Genomic DNA, 20,895 nt, shown 5'->3' with positions numbered 1-20,895 from the left:
CTACTCTTCGTTGCGGTGCGCAGGCTTCTCACTGCTGTGGCTTCTCTTGTTGCGGATCACAGGCTCTAGGCACATGGGCTTCAGTAGTTGTGGCATGTGGGCTCAGTAGTTGTGGCTCGCAGGCTCTAGAGCACAGGTTCAGTAGTTGTGGCGCATGGGCTTAGTTGCTCTGCAGCATGTGGGATCTTCCCGGACCAGGGCTGGAACCCGTGTCCCCTGCATTGGCAGGCAGATTCTTAACCACTGTGCCACCAGGGAAGCCCCACATCATGTTATTTTGATTGACTTCCTCATTCTCCTTTTATTTGGTGTTTAGCATTGGGAGCTTTTTTGGTTGGAGCGAGGTTGCTCTGAGATCATTCACACTTACTAAGCCAGGCTTTCTCTTCTTGTCAGTGAGAGGTTTAGGAGTTGAGGCTTTGTGTTTGCTTTTTTTTCTTTTGTTTTGTTTTTTGTTTTGTCATTAACTTTATTTTTTTTTTTTTACTCTTTTTATGTATAATTTTATTTTTAATTTTTTAATTTTTTTAACATCTTTATTGGAGTATATTTGCTTTACAGTGGTGTGTCAGTTTCTGCTTTATAACAGATTGAATCAGCTATACATATACATACATCCCCATATCTCCTCCCTCATGCGTCTCCCTCCCACCCTCCCTATCCCACCCCTCTAGGTGGGCACAAAGCACCGAGCTGATCTCCCTGTGCTATGTGGCTGCTTCCCACTAGCTAGCTGGGACATATATACACTACCAAATGTGTTTGCTTTGTTGTTGGTGTTTTGTCTGTGGAGTGTGTGAATGAAGCCAGGATTTTAAACCTCAGATGCTACTCTCTCTGTCTCTGGCCACCATCTTTCCATCCTGGACTAACTCCATGCTTGTTTACTTGTTAACCTTTCTTTGATGAGTTTCTTTTCATAATCCTGTGCTGGAAGAAAGATGAATGGAGACCATGATTAGTACTCTGGTCTCTGATGCTGTAGTGCCTTGTGAGTGCCCAGGAGCCAGCCAGGATAAACACCAGTTGCACATTAATGGTCTTTACTAGGGTAACCACGCCGAGTGGTTCCTGGTGAGAAGACTGTCCTAAATTGTTCCTGACAAGCTATACTGTTTTTGTTTCAGATTTCTTATTTTTCCTGTAAAGCTGGGCTTTGAGGCTGAATTAATTTGTACTTGGGAATATAATGAGATCTTGTACTTTTTACTGTCAGAAAACCAGCCAAGAATATCAGTCAGAAAAAGAAATATGTATCCAAAATTGCCAGGGCAACCTGCTGTTTAGATATGCTTTCTGAGAAACCACATGGCAGATGAATGTCGTCTTTGTCCCGAGCCACAGCAGCCTTGTTCTGCTGGGGAATCGAGCAGCCGAGGGAAGCTTGGTTTATAACTCGGTTATTGAAATGGCACCAAGAACAAGGCTGTAGTGCCGCAGCTCGTGACCCCAGAGGGTTGTTTAGAACGATATCAGCCTGTGTGAGCTTGACACTGGTTTTCATTGCCTTTGGTTCTGAGACAACCTGATCTGTGGCTGCTTGCAGCCTCCTTCTTTCAAGTTCATTCTCCATGGCCGGTTACTCTCTGTTGTTACAGTGTAGGATGGTTTTTATCTCAACCACATGGTGAGCCAAAGAGCAGAGTCCAGACCATGGATTTCGTGAATTTGGGTAGCAGCAGTGTGAATAGGAGTAAGAAATAATTTAGATCTAGATGGCTTAGAACAGAAGAGCAGAGGGACTTCTCTGGTGGTCCAGTGGTTAAGACTCCACACTCCCAATGCAGGGGGCCTGGGTTCGATCCCTGGTCAGGGAACTAGATCCCACATGCCGCAACTAGAGATCCCACATGCCGCAGCTAGAGATCCCATGTGCCGCAACTAAGACCCGGCGCAGCCAAATAAATAAATAAACGTTAAAAAAAAAGAACAGACAAGCAGAAACGGATCCTAAGACCTGCAAGCAGTATCTTGACACCTCAGGCCCTAGGAAGGGCTGTCCTGAGGTCACTTCCACCTGGCTTCACTGAAAGCACAGGTAACAAATGGCCTATGTCTGGAATTCCTAGAAGCCCTCACCTCTCTCAATAAGCTCTCGTGGCATTGTGTCAGTCAGAGAGTGCTGGGCTTTCAGAATGGACAGGGGCCTTAAAAGGCGTGTGTTCTAGTCCTGCTACGTCTCCAGCAAGAGACATCGTCCAGCGTTTTCTTGACCACTTCTTGTCATCTCTGAGAAGGGGGGATTCCACCATTGGGAAATAGTACATACTGCTGCTTTCAAAGGTCTGCCTGAAGATACCTTGTTTTTTGATTTCAGTCAAAATTTGTCCTTAGGGAACTTCTACCCTCATGTTTATTTTGATTATTCCTCACAGAAACTTGCCAGAAGGTTAGTTGGGATTATCTGGCTTTTCCATTTTACAGATGGAGACAGAGTACGTTATCCTGCAGACCTCAAATTCTCCACCTAAAGAATCAGGTTAACAATTAGAGCTGTAAGAGTTAATGAAGATCAAATGAGATAATACACAAAAAGTACTCGATGTAGTGACCTGCTAATAGTGGTTAATAAATGTTTTTAAAATGCTGGCTTATATTATAGTAATTATTACTATAATCATTATACAACAAGTTCCTTAAATCCTACCCTCTCACCAAGGCAACCCCAGGGGGGCTTCTGCTTATCCTTCTGTCCTACCTTTCTGTGTGCTTTCTTGATTTCCCAGGAATAGCACTGTTAGTATTATAAGAAGGTGGGATTAGTATTATTACAATGGTTCTGGCCCCTGGAGATTTCCCTTCTCCCACAGGAGGAAGCTTCAGGAGTTGTGTCAGTAGTCTGCCTGCCTTGTTGGGAGAACTGGAAATTGGGTTAACTTTTTTTTTTTCCTGCTTATAGGGGAAGCAACTTTGCTCAGGAATATCATGGTTATCTCTATTTTCAAAGATTGCTTCAACTTCTGTGTCTCTATTAGTTAAGTATACATTTTTTCCTTTATCCTTGTGGTCCAAACTTCTTAGTCCATCGTCTTTTGGGTTTTATTCCAAGTAAATCTAGGGTTTTTTCCCCCCCTAGAAATCTTGATCGCATATAAGTTTTTAAATTTTTTGGCATCAAGTTTTGGATTTTAAAATTTGTAGAATATGTAGTTCCAGCTTGGTTTTCATTCCTAGTGTTTGTTTCTTCTTTTTTTTCTTGATCAAATTTATCAGAAGTTTTCTGGGTTTTTGTTTTGGTTTGGTTTTTTTTAATCATTTGAAAGATTCAGCTTTTGGTTTTATTGATCCTTGCCATTGAGCATTAGCTTTTGAATTCATAAATTTATATTACCTTTATCTACTTTCTTTGGGTTTATTCTGGGTTTTTTCCTTCTCTAATTGGATAATTAAACTTAATAATTTAAAATCATCTCTCTTTTCTAATCCATGCATGTAAGCCTCTAAAATTCCCTTTAAGTATTACTTGAACTACCTTCCACAATTTTTTATATGTAGTTTTTGCTTTATAAAGTCAAGTTTATTGAGGTTAAATTTATATACCATAAAATTGGCTAATTAAATTAGCGTACAGTTTGCTGAGTTGTGACGGATGTGTACAGTTGTGTAAACACAACCATAATCAGGACATAGAACATTTCCATCCCCCCCAAGAGTTCCCTCATGCTGTTTTTTGTTCTGCTAGTTTTGTCTTTTCTACGATGTTTGTGCATGGAGTCAGTCATTCAGGGCATAATCTTCTGTGGAGGGTTCTTTCACTTAGTGTGCTGTTCTGCAATTCATCGGTGTTGTCGCACGTACCTGGAGTTGTTCTTCTGACTGCTGAGTAGTTTTGATTGTATGGCTAAACCACAATTTGTTTATCTAGTCACCATTAGTATAGGTTTCAGTGGGAGGAAATAAGAGTATTTTAATCCTACACTTGGGCTGTAAATAAACACTCTCGACTATTCTGGATTTGAAATTGCCTGGGCATTTTTCAAATTGAAATTTTTCTTCGGGGTTTGGCATTTTGGACGTTTTTCCACGAGTGGGCAAGCGCGTGCTCGTGTGTGTCCTCACTGGCACCCTGTCTCCCTGTAGCAGTCTCGGCTCAGTCAGGAGATACAAACCACACTGTAGGTTAAACGGGGGCGGTTTACTACAAGGAGTTATTAATCTAAAACAAGAGTGCAAATGAACCTATCTACAAAACAGAAATAGACTAGAGTCACAGATATACAAAACACACATGGTTACTGGGGGAAAGGGGGGGAGGGATAAACTGGGAGATCGGGATTGACACATACACACTACTATACGTAAAATAGATAACTAATAAGGACCTACTGTATAGCACAGGGAACTCTACTTAGTACTCTGTAATGGCCTAAAAAAGAGTGGATATACGTATATGTATAACTGAGTCACTTTGCTGTACACCTGAAACTAACACAACATTGTAAATCAACTATCCTCCAATAAAAATTAAAAAAAAAATACAAGGAGTTATTACCTATGGTAAAAGAGGAGCTGTAAGGTATAGGGAAACTATCTATGGTTCCCTAGGGCTGACGGAGTGTCCCCAAGGAAGGACAAACTACCAGGGGTTCAGACCTCAGTAGAGAAGGTGGGGTTCAGCCCGTGGCCTAGCAGAGGAGTTTGCTGGTTTGGCCAGACCCGAGCTGGCCCAACGGCTCTGGGCAGACCATTCATGGCCCTCTGGAGTGCAGGCAAGGAGCAGGCAAGGAGCAGGCAAGCAGCAACCAGTGCCATGGACGTGCATTGAGGGTCTGGGTACCAGCAGGGCCAGGAGACCTTCAGAGCCTGCAAACCTTGTGAGAGCTCTGGTGTCCACGTCGACAGGACTGCTGAAACATTATTACCAGGCTGAGGCTGCAAGGTCACACAGGAACCAGGTTCTGGGCCGTGGCTGGGCCACACTCCACCAACTGTCCTCACATCCACCCTGCTGGCCCCAGTGCTGGACGCTCAGGCCACCCGCCTCCTCCCTGCACTGTCCCTCCAGCCTCTCCTGAGAAAAACATCACATACACTTCAAAGGAGAAGCGCTCAACATGCATGTTTATCAGAGCATTGCACAGAGAAGGTTGCACTCAGAGCTGAGAGGTAATAAATTGGTAACTGATACACTCTTCCTGTTCTTTTTCAAAGAAATACTATCAAGTCAAAAGCAGTACTAACTATCTACTTGTGCTAGTAACGGTCAGATATACTTGTGCTATGAACAGTCAGACATTTCACGAGGGGAAAGGTTTTAAGAAAATTAGAACTTACAAAGACTATGTTTATAGACAGATATAAACATCATCTTAATCATGAAATATACCTTCCCATGGTATATTACCATATATATCCTGTTATTATCACCCTTCTCCCCTCTCCCTGTCATTATAGTTTCCAAATTTTATGCCAGACCCCGGGTTGAAGACAGTTTCTTTCTTCATGATGCTTGCTCACTATAGAAAACATTTAGGATGCAAATTTTAAAGAACAGTTTCATACCAGAGAAGCTAAGTGTTTTTAACTCTGAGCTTGGATGAGCTTACTGCTAGGAATACAGTGATCATTGTTTCTGAACTAAAAAACTAGGACACATGGTCTTTACAAAGAATGTTTTCTGGTTTGTGAATTGATACACATTTGAAAAGTATTACCATGGCATAAATTAAATCACATTTGATTATCCATACTGATTAAACATTGGTTGAAAAGAATAAAGGACTGTCTCTAAGTATCTAGGGCACATACATATTAATGCTTTTATTTTTCTGATTTAAGTTTCTTCAAAAAAGATGACTTTTTACACAAGTCTTAAATCAGAAAAAGAAAAGGAAAATGGTAAAAATTCATATTTAGCAGTTTTGTGGTTTGGGCAGAGTAAGTCTTACACACACACACACCCCTCTATCTAGACCTAATTTTTTCTTTTTGATACTGTAAGGAATTTAGGTCCCCAAACTTGATGGCCATTGCAGAAAGGTGCTGACATGCCTTGCAGATAGAACTTAACCTGTTTTTGCTGCAGAATTTTTTTTTTCTCAAAGGATATTGTGAGAATATTTCTCTTGGGGTACTTAGGTTGTAAATCTCTGACCCTTCATTACATGGGAGTGCCCAGCAGTAAGGCTTATAGAGGTTTTATATGCTTTCCAGAAATTGAGTGCTGTTCATTACTCAGAGAGTTTGTACTTTCCTTCTTGACTAGTTTTCTGTAAACATTTTGTTCTTTTAGTGTATTTAGACTGGATCCTATTTATGTTTGAAGATACCTTTTAATACTACCTTTATTAAATAAAGTGAGATTAATTTGTATTTCAGCCTTCAGATTTTGCTTGGGATTCTTTGGGCTTCTTCTTATTTGGTAAGATAAGAGAGAAAAGAGCCTGGACTTTTTGTTACCTTGGAAATTTCCAACCCAAGAAAGTGTGCAAAGGCACAACTTATAGGGATTCTTGTGTGATTAGCTAGCCCTTTTCCCGAATTATCCAGCTACATTAAAACAGCAGCTTGGTGCAGTTGGTCTTTTAGGTTTTCATATCCTCTGAAAGATTAATGTCCCGCAAGAACGATGATACTGTTTTTTTTTTTTTTTAAAGGTAATTTCTTTTTTTTTTTTTTTTTAATTTTTATTTATTTATTTATTTATTTATGGCTGTGTTGGGTCTTCGTTTCTGTGTGAGGGCTTTCTCTAGTTGTGGCAACCGGGGCCACTCTTCATCGCGGTGCGCGGGCCTCTCACTATCGCGGCCTCTCTTGTTGCAGAGCACAGGCTCCAGACGCGCAGGCTCAGTAGTTGTGGCTCACGGGCCCAGTTGCTCCGCGGCATGTGGGATCCTCCCAGACCAGGGCTCGAACCCGTATCCCCTGCATTAGCAGGCGGACTCTCAACCACTGCGCCACCAGGGAAGCCCACGATGATACTGTTGATGTCTCCCTTTAGTGCTTTCAAATATCAAGAGCATCATATTCAGCTCTGTTCCTCTACTTTGCCTCCTTTAGACATTGACAGTTATTTTAGGACGTTTAATTATTCTAGGAGGCTATGTGTTTGCTAACTTCCTGAAAATTTTCCTCTCATAGTCTGTCTTCCTTAAGTGTGAAATCTATAAACCAATTTAGAGCTACTCTTAAAATAGAATTTTTCTTAAAGAGCAATCATCAGCAATCAAGACCAGCGTGGATTTTCCTGTCCATTTTCCCTTGTAACTTTATTGCAGTCATTACACTGGATGAGCTATTTTGATTTTGGCATGCATGAGTCAGTTTGGAGTAACTGACATAACCTTACTTAACACACTTATATTATGCTCTTAGGCTTATTTATCGATTACATATTTTCAAAGCTTCCGAAAAGCCCGGTGTCTTACTAGTAATTGAGGGAAGCCAATAAAAAGTCAGTATCATTTTCAAGCAAAGGCTTCAAGACTGAAGGATCTATTTCTTTATTAAATATTCATTGAGAACTGTTTTCTGCTGTCCTGACTCTCTGAAAATATATTAGAGGTAGTTCCTACTCTTAAAGAGCTGCCACTTCAGTAAAAGGAAAAGGGAGTTGGGGAGAGAGAGGAGTGGGAGCTTGAGCTGGGCTTCAGGGTCGGATGGGCATCTCCTAATCCGAAGACAGGGAGATTCTGTTCTGCAGAAGCATGGAGGCATGAAAAGCCATGGCACCCAGAGGAATTTTGAGTAGCTATTAGCCATATTGATAAGTGAACTCGTAAATCCTTTCATTTACTTAACCTAATTTTATTAGCTCCCTGTACCTCATATGTGATAGTTACTTGAAATAACAAGATTTGCATTTCATTTTTGAAAATTCTACAATTCAGACTTTCCCTGAATTAGAGTGAGTACCCCTTCTTTGCACTATAAATATGTAAAAAGGCAAGCTCTTTCTCTCAGAGACTCTGACCACAGGGATTCTTCCTTCTCTCAACTGTAGTACATGTTGCCTTGACACAGAGTTGGCTTGGCTTTGCACTCAGACATGCAAGAGCTCATATCCTAACCCAGCCACTTACATTTGCTGGCTCTGGGGTCAGGGGAACAATTCCTGTGTCTCTCTAAGTCTCAGTTTCCATCTCTGTAAGATGGATACCACTGCTTATTTCGTGGACTCTTCTGAGGATTACATGAGATGATGCATGTAAAGTGCTGAGCACAATGCCTACCTAGCACATAGCACTCAATTCAGAGGAGCTCTAATTAGCAGTCATTGGGCACTTACTCAGTAATGCCTCATTCTGTAGCTTGGTTTCATGACTTATCTACCTCGTTTATTTCTACTTCTAGTGTGAAAGGACCCTGCCATACCCTTTCTGTGCCATACACACCCTTACTTGGCCACAGCCCTCAATCGTCCCTACTCCTGCCCAGTTCAGGCCAAGCACAGGTGTCTGACACAGAGCCGGTACTCACTGCATCTTTATAATTAAAGATATAATGTTAAATATTAGCAATGCAATGCCTCTTGAGATCCATTATTCTTTTGTATTTGGGGTATGAAATTTCTTTTTGGGTTCTTGCTGTGGAAAGCCAGAATCATGATGGCAGTGAAAAATCTGGGTTTGGTCAAGACTTGACTACCTTTGGCCAACGGCTATTATAAAACTCACAGACAAAACCAAACCGAAACAACAGCAAAAAGCAGGTGCCTTGTGATTTTCAGAGTAAGTTGTAAAAGTTCATGCCAGAACAGAGTTGGAGTAAATTCTAAGCATGTAGAAGTACTTCTTCAAAAATTCATTTTGTCACGGAAGTTTAAGGATGACTTTCAGTAAACCACAAATTACCAAGAGAATGCTAGTACTATTCTTTCTTTCCCCCTTCCTTCCTTCCCTTCTTTTTTTTGATTATGTTTTATCTCCATAGAGTTTGTTTTGTTTCATTTATGTATTTATTTATTTATGGCTGCGTTGGGTCTTCGTTGCTGCACGCGGGCTTTCTCTAGTTGCGGTGAGCGGGGGCTACTCTTCGTTGTGGTTCGCGGGCTTCTCATGGCGGTGGCTTCTCTTGTTGCAGAGCATGGGCTGTAGGTGCGCGGGCTTCAGTAGTTGTGGCGCGTGAGCTCAGTAGTTGTGGCTTGCGGGCTCTAGAGCACAGGCTCAGTAGTTGTGGCGCATGGGCCTAGTTGCTCCGAGGCATGTGGGATCTTCCTGGATCAGGGCTCGAACCCGTGTCCCCTGCATTGGCAGGTGGATTCTTAACCACTGCGCCACCAGGGGAGTCCCCTTCCTTTCCTTCTTCCTCCCTTCCTTCCTCCCTCCCTCCCTTTCTTTCTTTTTCTTTCTTTCTTTTCTCTCCTTCCCTCCTCTCCTTCTCTCTTTCTCTCTCTCTCTCTCTCTCTCTTTCTCTATCTCTCTTCTTCTCTCTCTCTTTCCCTCTCTCTCTCTTTCTTTTGCTGTACCACTTGTGGGATCTTAGCTCCCCGACCAGGGATTGAACCCACACCCTCGGCAGTGAAAGCTCAGAGTCCTAACCATTGGACCACCAAGGAATTCCCTATTCTTTATATTATAGTAAAACCCCATTATTTAAAGAAAAAAAACCCTTTTGCTTTTTGTCTTTTTGTTTATACCATTTATCAAATTACATCTTTCATACGCACACAGACACACACACAACACACACACATACACACACGATTCATACTGAACCCTCTCTGGGTTGGGGGCTCTCTGGATGCAATCTTCGGGTTGTCTGAGGCCAATCTTCTGACCCCTGTCAGAGCTCTTGTCATTATATCACCATGCCTGCTTGAAGACAGATGTCTTTGTTTTACCTAGGCTTAAAGTCTGCATTTCATTCCAGTCACCTTGGTAAATATTTTATACACGTGCAGTCATGTTTGCTTTGATTGGAATTCTGGTAACCGTTCCATGTATTGATTTGAAGTCATCATAAGCTCAGAATGGGATTGAAGTAATAATTCACTGATAACAGTTTTGCCACTTTTCTTCCTTATTGGAGAAGCATGAGGAAGAGTTTATAAGGGACTGATGGAAACATGATTTGGCATGACCACAATTTGAATCAGAGGAAATCTCTCATTAAGATTCTCACAAGGCTTATTTAAGGAGCAAGGTCTTTTGAAATCGAATAATCTAGTGCTTACTTAATCCACACCAGCTGTGATTTGGATGTCAGCGTCCTTGCTTTTCTGCTTGGCTATCTTCTCACTCATCTGCTGCGAGGTGACTGCATCACCAGAGAGTCTTATCTTACTGGAGTCACCTCTCCCCAATCTTGAATCCACTCCTAGATAAAGATAAGGTCACATCAAGAAAGGGAACGTATCTTTGGTGGAACTAAATCCATGTCTTAGATGCCTTTTGCCTGACCTTTATATGTTTTCTCTGTTGCACTTTTGCTAACCTTCTAGTGGCAGATGGTAAAGGAATGGGGTGGCCTGCTGGTAGTTTCATCCGACGTTTAGCCTCTATCAAGCTTCCTTGTCATCTTGCTAAATTCCAAAGGTGTGTTCTTTCCTCGTTCTTGGCTGAAATAAAACATCACCTGTGACAGGGTATCAGCCTGACTTACCTGTCCCGAAGGGATGACATGTTTGAATTTTTTTTTAGGGACATATCATGACACCATTCTCATGATAGACTTCTGAGGTGAGAGTTTCTGGCAGCAGAGGAGCAGGACTTTGAAATAGGTCTAAATCCTATACCTTGGATTGTTTGTTCACCATGAGCCTCGTTGCCAAGGCAGGATGAAACTCTCCTGTATGTTTTAATGTGTTCAGTTTAGCTTGACCCCGCTGATTCAAGATGGGCTCACTGTCAGTGTAATTCCTATAACTTGTTGCTTGTGATGAAACACCAGCCAGATCTTCTCAGTTGTTCTCTAGGCCACTTGTGCAACTGACATTGACACGCCGTCATTCAGAATCTCAGGGTTGCTAAGGCCATTTGAGAAGAAATCACTTCCCATCAGAAATCACTTCTGGCTCCGTCCTAATGCCGGCAATCTGAGGACTTTGCTGTCGTCTGGCCCAGAAGAAACAAGCCAGGACCATCTGATTCGGGGTTTCTCACACAGAGTTCACTAGAGACGCCCCTGTGAGTGGGGTGTGTGTCCTGCACCACGCTGTGAGCTCATCAAGCTCAGTTCTTACAGCAGCAGCTGCTATTTATATTACTCACCTATTTCCTCCATTTTCCAAAAAAGGACTTAAGGTGGCAGCTTCCATTTATCTACTTTCTTTCTGCGCACCAGGCGCTATGTTTTATACTTTACCGACACCTCTAAGCCTCACAACTTCCCTTGTAGGTGAAATGCTGTTGTCCTCCATTGAGAAAGCAGGCAGGTGCGGCACACATTAAAGACTTGCCCAGGGCCATCCAGCTCCCAAAGGCAGGGCACCTGTGGAACCAGGGCCATCTGACTCAAAGCCGCTGCTCTCCCCCTAAACCCAGCTGCTCCTCCAGCAGCCTTTCTAGATAAGACGGGCTTGCTTGCTTGCAGGAGAGGGCTTGCTTGAGTTCTCTGAGGAGTTCACATTCTGAGCTAAGGCCAAAAGGATAAGGAAGAACTGGCCACAAGCCATCCAGGCAGGAGGATCATTAACTGCATAGCCCTTGAGGCCAGAAAAGTGGGGCCTGTCTGACGATCTGAAATAAAGCATAGCTAGAGAGGGTCCTGAGCAACAGCGGTCATGAAGTCGGAGGGGACGATAGGCCAGAGATGTAGGGCCATTGTAGCCCCTGGTGAGTTGCTGGATTTTATTCTAAATGCAGTAGGCAACATAAGGGCGGCTCATTTCTGTATTTTTAATTGTTTGTTGCTGGGAGATGATGGTGGCCTGAATTGAGGGCTTGGAGGCAGAGATGAGAAAAGTGGTTGGATTTGAGTTACACCAGTATTTCAGAGACTAGATCGAAGGACTGTATGTGGGCAAGGGGGTGGTGACAGAAAGGGGAAAATCGGGGATGATTTTGAGCACCTGGGAGGATGGGGGTACCATTCCTGAGATGGGGAAGACCGGCGGGTAAGGAGAAGAGGTTTGGGGATGAGGGAGGATGGGACGCAAGAGTTTTAGTTTGGATGTGTTAAGGGACGGAGGTAGCCAGTAGGATCTGATCAGGGTGTGTGAGTCTGGAGTTCAGAGGAGAATTCTGGTCTAGTGATGGAATTGTGGGAATCACAGTGTAGAGAGGATGTTTCAGTCCTAGGGTTTAGGTGACATACTCAATGGTGATATTCCCTTTAGCTAGTGAAAACCGCTCAAGCTACCTCTGTGGCTGGTATGAGCATTTACTCTCCATCAGGATGCTGGCTGCAGCAAACTGTAGAACCACAGCTATTTTACTGCAGGATATACATTTGAAATTTATTTATGCCACCAAGGACCGGGAAGGTGAAATGCTACACTTGGCACCATAAAACCATTCTCTGAGCTTGTTTTCAGAAAAATCCATATCTGGATGGTGTGACTGGCTGGTTGTGTTCTAATAGGTCGGGTGTAACTTAAGCCCCAAGGGCCTTAGGGCAAGTAAATTAGTCTGAAGGCGGCTGAGATAAAGCCAGGGTTCTTGTTGTTGCCCCCAGATTAGAATCAAGGGCAAAAGAGCTGCAGAGAAATTGGAAACCTAGAAGAAGCCTTGACCAGAGACAGGCAGCAATTACTTTGTGAGAATTTCACTGCCAGGAAAACGAGAAAGAAGGTGTAGGATCACGCTTATCAAATTGAGGGCTTATAAGAAACGCCTGAGGGCTTCCCTGGTGGCACAGTGGTTGAGGGTCTGCCTGCTAATGCAGGGGACACGGCTTCGAGCCCTGGTCTGGGAAGATCCCACATGCCGCGGAGCAGATAGGCCCGTGAGCCACAACTACTGAGCCTGCGCGTCTGGAGCCTGTGCTCCGCAACAAGAGAGGCCGCGATAGTGAGAGGCCCGCGCACCGCGATGGAGAGTGGCCCCCGCTTGCCGCAACTAGAGAAAGCCCTTGCACAGAAACGAAGACCCAACACAGCCAAAATAAATAAATAAATAATAATTTTAAAAGGTGCTAATAATTAAAAAAAAAAAAAAAAAAAGAAACGCCTGAATAGCTTCTTTAGCATCTGAAGTCCTGCGCCTCCCCTCCTGGGAGCCTGATCAAGCAGCTCTGGCTCGGGGCTCAGGAGTCTGTATTTTCAACAAGTGATTCTGATGCAGGCGATCCATGGATCGTACTTTGAGAACCACTGAGTTTCAAAAGACCTTAGAGATCATCTAGGCAGCCCTCTCTTACAAGTGGGGAAACTGAGGCCTAGGGAGGAGGTGGTGTCCTGAAGTGGCAGGACAAGTTGGCAAGCCAGTGCAGTTCCACCGACTTTCACTCCTTCGTCTTGCCGTTGAGTCTTTATCCAAATGGACGGATCAGAAGCAAGCCTCCCGTCCCAATTCCCAACTCGCCTTCCTTCACTGTATTTTTTTTCTTTTCTGTAACACCTTCTAATCTAAGAGTCATTTACTAATTTACTGTGTTAATTGTCATATGTCTGTCTCACCTCACTAAAATGTAAGCTTTGTAAGGGCAACGATTTGGGGAGCTTTTTGTTTTTCTTTCCACGGAAGGATCCTATGTGCCTTCAGTGCACAGTGCCTGGCCTATAGTAGGTACTCAGTGAATATTTGATGAATGGTTGGATGAAAACTATTTTGTTAAACTATGTAGACGTTAACGGGCATTGTGGGAAAGTGCCAGCCCTTAGGCATTGTTAACCCAAAATAGAGTAGAATATTTTCTTTTTCACTCCTTTGACTCTGGTTTGGATCCGAGGTTACAGGAACAGCTTATTGATGAGAGATTAATTAGAGACTTCCCAATAATATTAATAATAACGATAATATTGATAACAGCAACAACAATAACGGTTACTAATAACAACAGTGATAGCTACCATTTATGGCATGTTTACTGTCCACCAAATACATACGACATGAAGTCCTGCACTAAGAGCGCCACACCTATTATGAACTCGTCCAGTTCTCTTTTCACCCCAAGGGTGGAGGAACTGGGATTGTCTATTTTCCAGAGGAGAAAAGTGAGGCTCAAAGAGGGCAAGTTATTTGTCCAAGGTTACATAGCCAGTGCAGTTAGGATCTGTCCTTAACCACCAGTTACATCCAGTATTAGGTTTGGGGTGTCCTCTCTTTGGAGCAGGAATCGAAAAAGCTAAAGACTAGGCAAGCATCACCCTCCGGGGTGTCCCTGCACCAAGAGCACCAGCCTCCAGGATGGTGTAAAACCACACAGGCTGGAAGGCGAGATGGATTTTTTCAGCCCGACTTTCCAGCACTTCCACACCCTCTCAAGTCTTTCCCTTCTCACATTACAAAGAACCTTCCGTCTTGAACTGTGAGGCTTTTCTCACTTCTCAGACCACCTCCCTGAAGCGGACCAAGGGCCATTCCTGTGGTGACAGGTCACTAAGCCATTTCTAGGGAGGCCAGCGCTTCCCTGTAAAGGGAAGGGGGGGACAGAAAGAGGCTCCTTCACCCACCTTTCGATACCCTTTCCCTGGTGAGGCCTCAGGAAGGGGCTGAGGGAGCCAGTGATTCTATAAATCTCCTGCGAGACTTGAGTGAGCCTTTTGAGTTCCTGAAACACGGTGCCTGTTGCACTGGCTGTGAGCTCACGGAATTCCTCACCACCTGCTGTGGAGAATGTCGGCATTCATTCCCGCCCCTGCCAGCCTGGCCTGGCCTCGCTCGGATGCAGTGAACACTCCACACATACGGCCACTCGCCCGACAGCTGCAGACACAGGTGGAGGATGGCGCCCCCCTGGGCTGTAGCCAAGACTGTGTGTTGTCACACTCATTGCCATCTTTAAGCGCGCAGGGCACCAGGCGCTGTGCCGACCACCCGACAGCCACGGTCTCATTTAATTCTTATAACAAACACGATGAGGCCCTGTGGCCCCACTTCTGTAGATGAGGAAGCCCTAGAGAGATCGGTCCCTGGCGTGAGTCTCACAGCATCTGCAGAGGCAGAGCCACGTTTCCAACACAGGTTGAGTTGGTTCTCAAACCTGTGCTTTTGCGAGTCTGCCTGCCCCCGATGCTGGTTAAGAGCAGGGCCTCTGGGTCTGAATCTTGACTCTGCCCCTTCTTAGCCAGGAGACACTGGGCAAATCACTGAGCCACCCTCTTCCTTGGCTTGTTCATCTGTGACATAGGGATAATAATATACTGACATCACAGGATTGTCATGAGGATTAAATTAATTGATGTATGATGTATGTCAAGCACTTAGTGTCTGGCGCATGGAGAGCATTGTGTAAGTGCTTGCCTTTATTATTAACAGATATCAGGTCCTCTTTTTCCTTTCTGCATGACGGAAACTTCATCTCAGAAGTTTCCGGGCTTCTCCAGCTAGCCCCCCGTCCCACCACCCCCACAAAGGGCTTGTGTCTGTATTCCCAAGACACTTACGAAGGTCATCCATATAAAGTGCTCACGTAGAGTGGTGCCCCCAGTAAATGCTAGCGATGACTAGGATGACAGTGTCGAGACACTGGGGTGCGGGGAGACGGGGGCCGGGGAGAGCACCTGATCCTCAGCGAGCATCTGTCCTCCCCGGTGTAGGGTCCCGAAGGAGACATGGCCACCGTGCGGACGCCCATGTCACGGGTAGGACGAGAGCCAGGAGGCAGTCATTATGCTGTATATACCAAGTTACTGTTATTCTAGTGCCCTAACAATGAATCCATGTAATTAATTTACAAGAGAGGGGAGATGAAAGTCTCATTCATTAAGTTCCTGGTCAAGGAACAGTAAATCAAAGAGATTAGCACTAAGAACTCTTCCCAGGGGAATTCCTCGCGGTCTAGTGGTTAGGACTCTGCACTTTCACTGCCAAGGGCGCGGGTTCAATCCCTGATCAGGGAAGTAAGATCCCACAAGCCTCATGGCACGGCCAAAAGAAAAAGAACTCTTCCTGGGATAAGTTGTCTCAAAAAGCCACTGACATGGACCTTCTCATGATTATACTTTCTACCTCTCTTGTAGCTGAAGAGTTGGACAGTGGAGGACCTTCAGAAGAGGCTCTTGGCCCTGGACCCCATGATGGAGCAGGAGATTGAAGAGATCCGGCAGAAGTACCAGTCGAAGCGGCAGCCCATCCTTGATGCCATTGAGGCCAAGAAGCGACGGCAGCAAAACTTCTGAGGGAGGTCAGGCCGGCGGGGCCCCAGGCCGACGGTGAACTCTGGCTCGCTCGCCCCTCCAGCTGCCTCCATCATCTCTCCAGCCCCTCTGTGAACTCAGGAACGTGCGCCAGTGGCCGGGGCTGCTGTGCCGGTCAGCGCGCCGCCCTGATGTGTGTATTTAAACTGGGCAGTTATATCATTTCAGAGGATTCATGTGGGCGCTTTGAAACTCAGAGTTTTCAACCCCAGAAACAGAGACTCCTAGTTGAGTGAGAGCTGGGAAAGTGTCCCATTGTCTTTTGTTTTTCTTCTCCCAGTAGCTTTCAGTGGTTCTTTCTGGAAGACTTTAAAAAATATATATAAATATGCATATATATATAAATTATAACTAGATGCCCCACATGGCGTGGTGGCATCTCTGTATAGGTACAGTTTTAAACAGTTGCCTCTTTTCTGTAAGATTATGGTACTATGGGACACGAGGGCAGAGAACACCAGGAGACTGTTGGGGGCGCTCCACCCCCTGGAGCCAACCCCACCCTTTTGCAGGGCTGCACTGACAGATTAGGTTGGGGCCGGTTCCTTTACCACGCTTTCAGCCTTGTGCAGGCCATGCCTGGCTTCTGGAGCTATCAGTGATGCCCAAGGGAAAGCCTTGAGCACTGGTGTTTACTTTCTGAGTCCCAGGAGAAGCCTGGCACACTCCTTGCAAGACTGGCCTTTGCAGTTTCAATGCCTTTCATCCATCTCTACTCTCCCAACTGCCTAGAGTTACAGCAAAGACACTGCCCAGTGCCTTAAGAGGAGACGTGATCCAGCAAGGGGACAGGCCTGCCAGGAACTCCTAGCAAAGTGGAGCTGTGTTCAGTCTGCAAAAGGGAAAAGGTTTTTGAAGTTCTCATCATCCATGTGAAGATTACGCACGTGGCGTTTTGCTCCACATTCCTTACAGACCGGGGTAGAGGGCATTGCTTTTGAGACCCACATTCAAACATGGGACTGTTTTCTTTTTCATTTTACTGCTGCGGGGTCTGGAAAGGGTAAATGAATATCAGACTGAGATTTGTTCTCCAGGAGACTCAACCCAGACCCGTAAAATGCCAGAGCTGGAAGGGACCATAGGCATCATCTGGTCTAACAGAGGCTTAGAGAGGAGAAGTGACATGGCCCAAATCACAAAGCAAATTAAAGTAAGAGCTGGAATTGGACTTCGGGGCTTCTCACTCCTGCTTCACTGAACCAAGCAGCCCCTTCTTGGAGGGAAGACACTTGTGTCAGTTTTGGTGACGTTGTTTCAGGGAATCCTGCTCTTGGAAACTTGCTCTTGCTTTGTCACTTCGGTAGGCGACTGGCTGTGAAGAGGTTCCCAAGGGGAGCCAGATGGTTCCGTTTCAGCCATTCCGTGAGCTCCACAGCATCTGCCGGGCAGCAGACAGGCATCACGCGGGCAGAGGTAGGGCCTAAAGCAGATCAGAGGGCTTTGCAGCAGACAGCACTGAGCCGTCCCTCTGGAGCCTTGGCTCAAGGCCACATGTCACTTAGCCACACAGCCAAGAGCAGACAGTTGGGAAAGACAACTGTCTTTTTGTTTTCTAGTACCTCTTCCCCTCAGATAGGGGAGCTTTGACTAGGTTGCACCTAAGGATACTGTAATTTGATTCCATTATTGCTTTTGCTACCCGAACCTGGGGAATCAGTGAAGAGTCAGGGAATGTTCCTCTTCTGTGGCCGGATTCTGTTCTTTGCAATTACAGCAAGTTTTTTAAAATGCAAGAGGCTGTTGTCGGTCTGCAGGGCTTGGCCAGCTAAGCAGCCTTGTGGCAGGTACAGACAACAGAGGACAATTCGAGGATCCCGCTACAATAATAAACGGCAGCTAGCGATCATGACCACTCATTATACGCCAGGCACTGCGCTAGGTAGGTAGGCTCTTTGTGGCAGCTCCAAACTTCCCAGCAACTCTGTGAATTATGTACGTTATCTCCATTTCATAGATGAGGAAACAGGTTCAGAGAGAAAAAAGTTCTTTCACAAGGTGGTGCAGGTAGTAAGTGGTAGAATCCGGATTCATAGCCTCACCATGTGGGACCAGTATTTACAGGGAAAAGGAAAGTCACAAGTTGTCTTTTTTAATTTTTTTTAAAATTTTATTCAAGTATAGTTGATTTACGATGTGTTAATTTCTGCTGTACAGCAAAGTGATTCAGTTATACATATATATACATTCTTTTTCACATTCTTTTCCATTATGGTTTATCACAGGATATTGAATATAGTTCCCTGTTTATCCAACAAGTCTTTGTAAAAATGAAATGACCACTTTTCTTGCACAGACTAAAAAACTCTAGCTGGCATTCTCAGGTTGGGAAACCAGTGAATTAGTAGTCAAGTCTGACGGCCAAGTGAGTTTTAAAACCCAAAGTATGGAGCATGGATTTTCCTACACCATCTGCTGCGCTAATTAACAGTCCTGCCTCAGTCTCTCTCTCTTTCTCTCTCTTTCTTTTAAAGGATTTTGCACTTGGCCAGACAGGAAGGGAATGCCCATTCTTCTCTCTTCCTAAGCTAGAGCCAAGTAAAAGAAGGTTCGGTTTTCCCCCATAAATATTCTTGGGTGATGAATCTCGATCTAAGGTTTATTTTGTTTCAAGCATGTGTGCATCCAGCATGCTGGTCCAACAAAGTACATTGCTTTCCAGTCTAGCTAGGCAGAGCCCTTTGGCCAAAAGTCAGTTTTTTTTGGATGAGATGGATTTCCTGACGAGGTGTGTTTGTTTTCTTGTGACAGGAGGGCAGAGAAGCAAATCCTAGTCATTTTTTTCCTTGAATACTAAATTCAAGATAGGTCAGCTGGCTTCCGTTGAGCCCTGAGTGTCAGTCATTGCTTGAGCATTTGTGACTCAAGCTTCCTGGGCCTCTCACTTGTTCTCTCCTAGGAAACAACGACCCAGACCTAACTGTGTCTTTTAAAAATCTCAGATTCTCCAGGAATATCTTTATTGCTTCCTCATCAGTAATTTTGAAGCAAATTTCCATTTTTCTTTTTCCTTGTCCCTTCTCCCAACCACCAATTGGATGGACGGATGGATTGGTGGATGAATGTTTGACTTGATGGATACGTGGTTAAATAGATAGATAGACGGACACACAGACAGACCCAGTACTCCCAAGCAACTTAAGAACTATAGCCTTGACTCCTCCAGACTGTAGGTTCTGATCCAGGAAACATTTATTTAGCACCTGCTGCCAGAGATGTATTATTATACCATTTAAAATTCAGTTGTGCTTACCAATATGAGGAATGAGAGAGGTGACATCATTACAGATCCTACAGATATTAAAAGGCTAATAACAACTTTATGAATAACTTTATGCTAATAAATTCAACAACTTAAATAAAATGGACAAATTCCTTGAAAGATACAAAGTACGTACCATAGCTCACTCAAGAAGAAGTAGATGATCTGAATAACCCTTTATCTTTGAAAACTTAATGGCTCTGGGTGATACAGGTATTACTGTCCTCATTTTACAGATAAGGAAACTGAGGCTCAAGAGAGGTAAGGTCTGTTGCTCAAGGTCAAGTAGCTAGAATATGGCAGAGCCAGAATTCAAATCCAGGTCTTCTGATCCTTATTCCAGGGCCCTTTCTAGCATACCACGTTGCCTCTAAAGATTGCAGCTCCTTTTTTACTGGAAAATTGTTCCTGGCCCAGTCCACATCCTCTCACACCATTCTTTCTTAAGCACTATGTCTGTATTTTCATCAGGATTATAGTCATTGTATTTGGAATCCATGTTCTTTTTTGTGTTTCGAAAAAGAAAATCTCTTCTACCAGCTTGCACTCAGACCAACTTGGGAAAAAAAAAAGAGCTTAAATGCTGTTGCAGACGTACAACTTAAAAATGTGAAGTTTGTAGCTTTAACTTTTTGTAACAAAAACTAATAACACTGGCTTAAGAGCTGACTTGAAATGCTATTTTATAAAGTTTGGATGTAAATAACCAATCGAGGTCAGCAGTTTGTATATGTATGAGACATAGCTTCCTCCACTGCCTTTTTTAAAAAAAAAATTGAGATGCTTCCTATGTGCTTTTATGTTAGAATTGTTGTTCTCCCTCCTTCCTCCACCTTGTCACCTTTGTTTTAAATAAACTGTCATTTGGACCAGAGTCTATCCTCTTTTTAAAAATGAGAGCCTCCATCTATAGCCTGGATGATGGTATTGTGAACCTTTGTGACATCGACTCTGTGGTGCGTTTATTCTGGAATCCAAAGCCAGGGGAGAGGCAGGTGGCGTAGGAAGTAAACTTTTGTTGGACACCTACTGTGTGCCAGGCACTGAGCTCGTTGTCAGGGATTTAAAGATGAACTAGACACAGCTCTTGCAGGCCACCTGGGGAGTCGGTTCAGCCCACAAGCATACAACATTGGAAACGCTATGGTAGAAGAAAGTACACAACCTGTGGACACAGGAGGGAGCAACAATCGGTTCTGCTAGGATGTCCAAGGAAGCTTTTCTGGAGGAGGTAATACATCCTGAACTTTAAAAATGAGGAAGAGACGGCCAGGGGGAGAAGGGGTGGGAAGTGAGGGAGAGGAGGCATGCTGGGCAGAGGGACCAGCCTATACGAAGGGTCTGGTGTGAGAGTCTGGACATAGGATCACCTTGGCATCCTTCATCTCTGTCGTTGAGGAAGCCAGGCCAGGCACTGCCCAGCATTCAGAGGGGATCGGCTGGGTCCTGCCCG

General features: G+C 44.4%; 1 protein-coding gene across 4 annotated transcripts in view; it reads left to right on the top strand.

Annotated features, from left to right (window-relative positions):
• The window catches only part of STK4 (serine/threonine kinase 4), a 100,398-nt gene extending 80,082 nt beyond the window's left edge, over positions 1–20,316 (top strand). For 2 of the 4 annotated variants that reach the window (XM_082361755.1, XM_082361756.1), the window contains exon 11: positions 16,004–20,316. In XM_082361755.1, coding sequence (XP_082217881.1) covers positions 16,004–16,162 — 159 coding nt within the window. In that variant the 3' untranslated portion in view covers positions 16,163–20,316. Of the gene's footprint in view, positions 1–1,216; positions 1,697–16,003 lie in introns of those variants that run through there. The other 2 variants (XR_014235981.1, XM_082361757.1) reach the window with 2 other exon arrangements.
• The last annotated feature ends 579 nt before the right edge of the window (positions 20,317–20,895 follow it).

This window comes from Balaenoptera borealis, assembly GCF_965194805.1.
Source record: "Balaenoptera borealis genome assembly, chromosome: 16".
Taxonomy (NCBI): domain Eukaryota; kingdom Metazoa; phylum Chordata; class Mammalia; order Artiodactyla; family Balaenopteridae; genus Balaenoptera; species Balaenoptera borealis.
The sequence above is the reverse complement of the archived record's forward strand: the minus strand, read 5'-3'. Positions and strand labels throughout refer to the sequence as shown.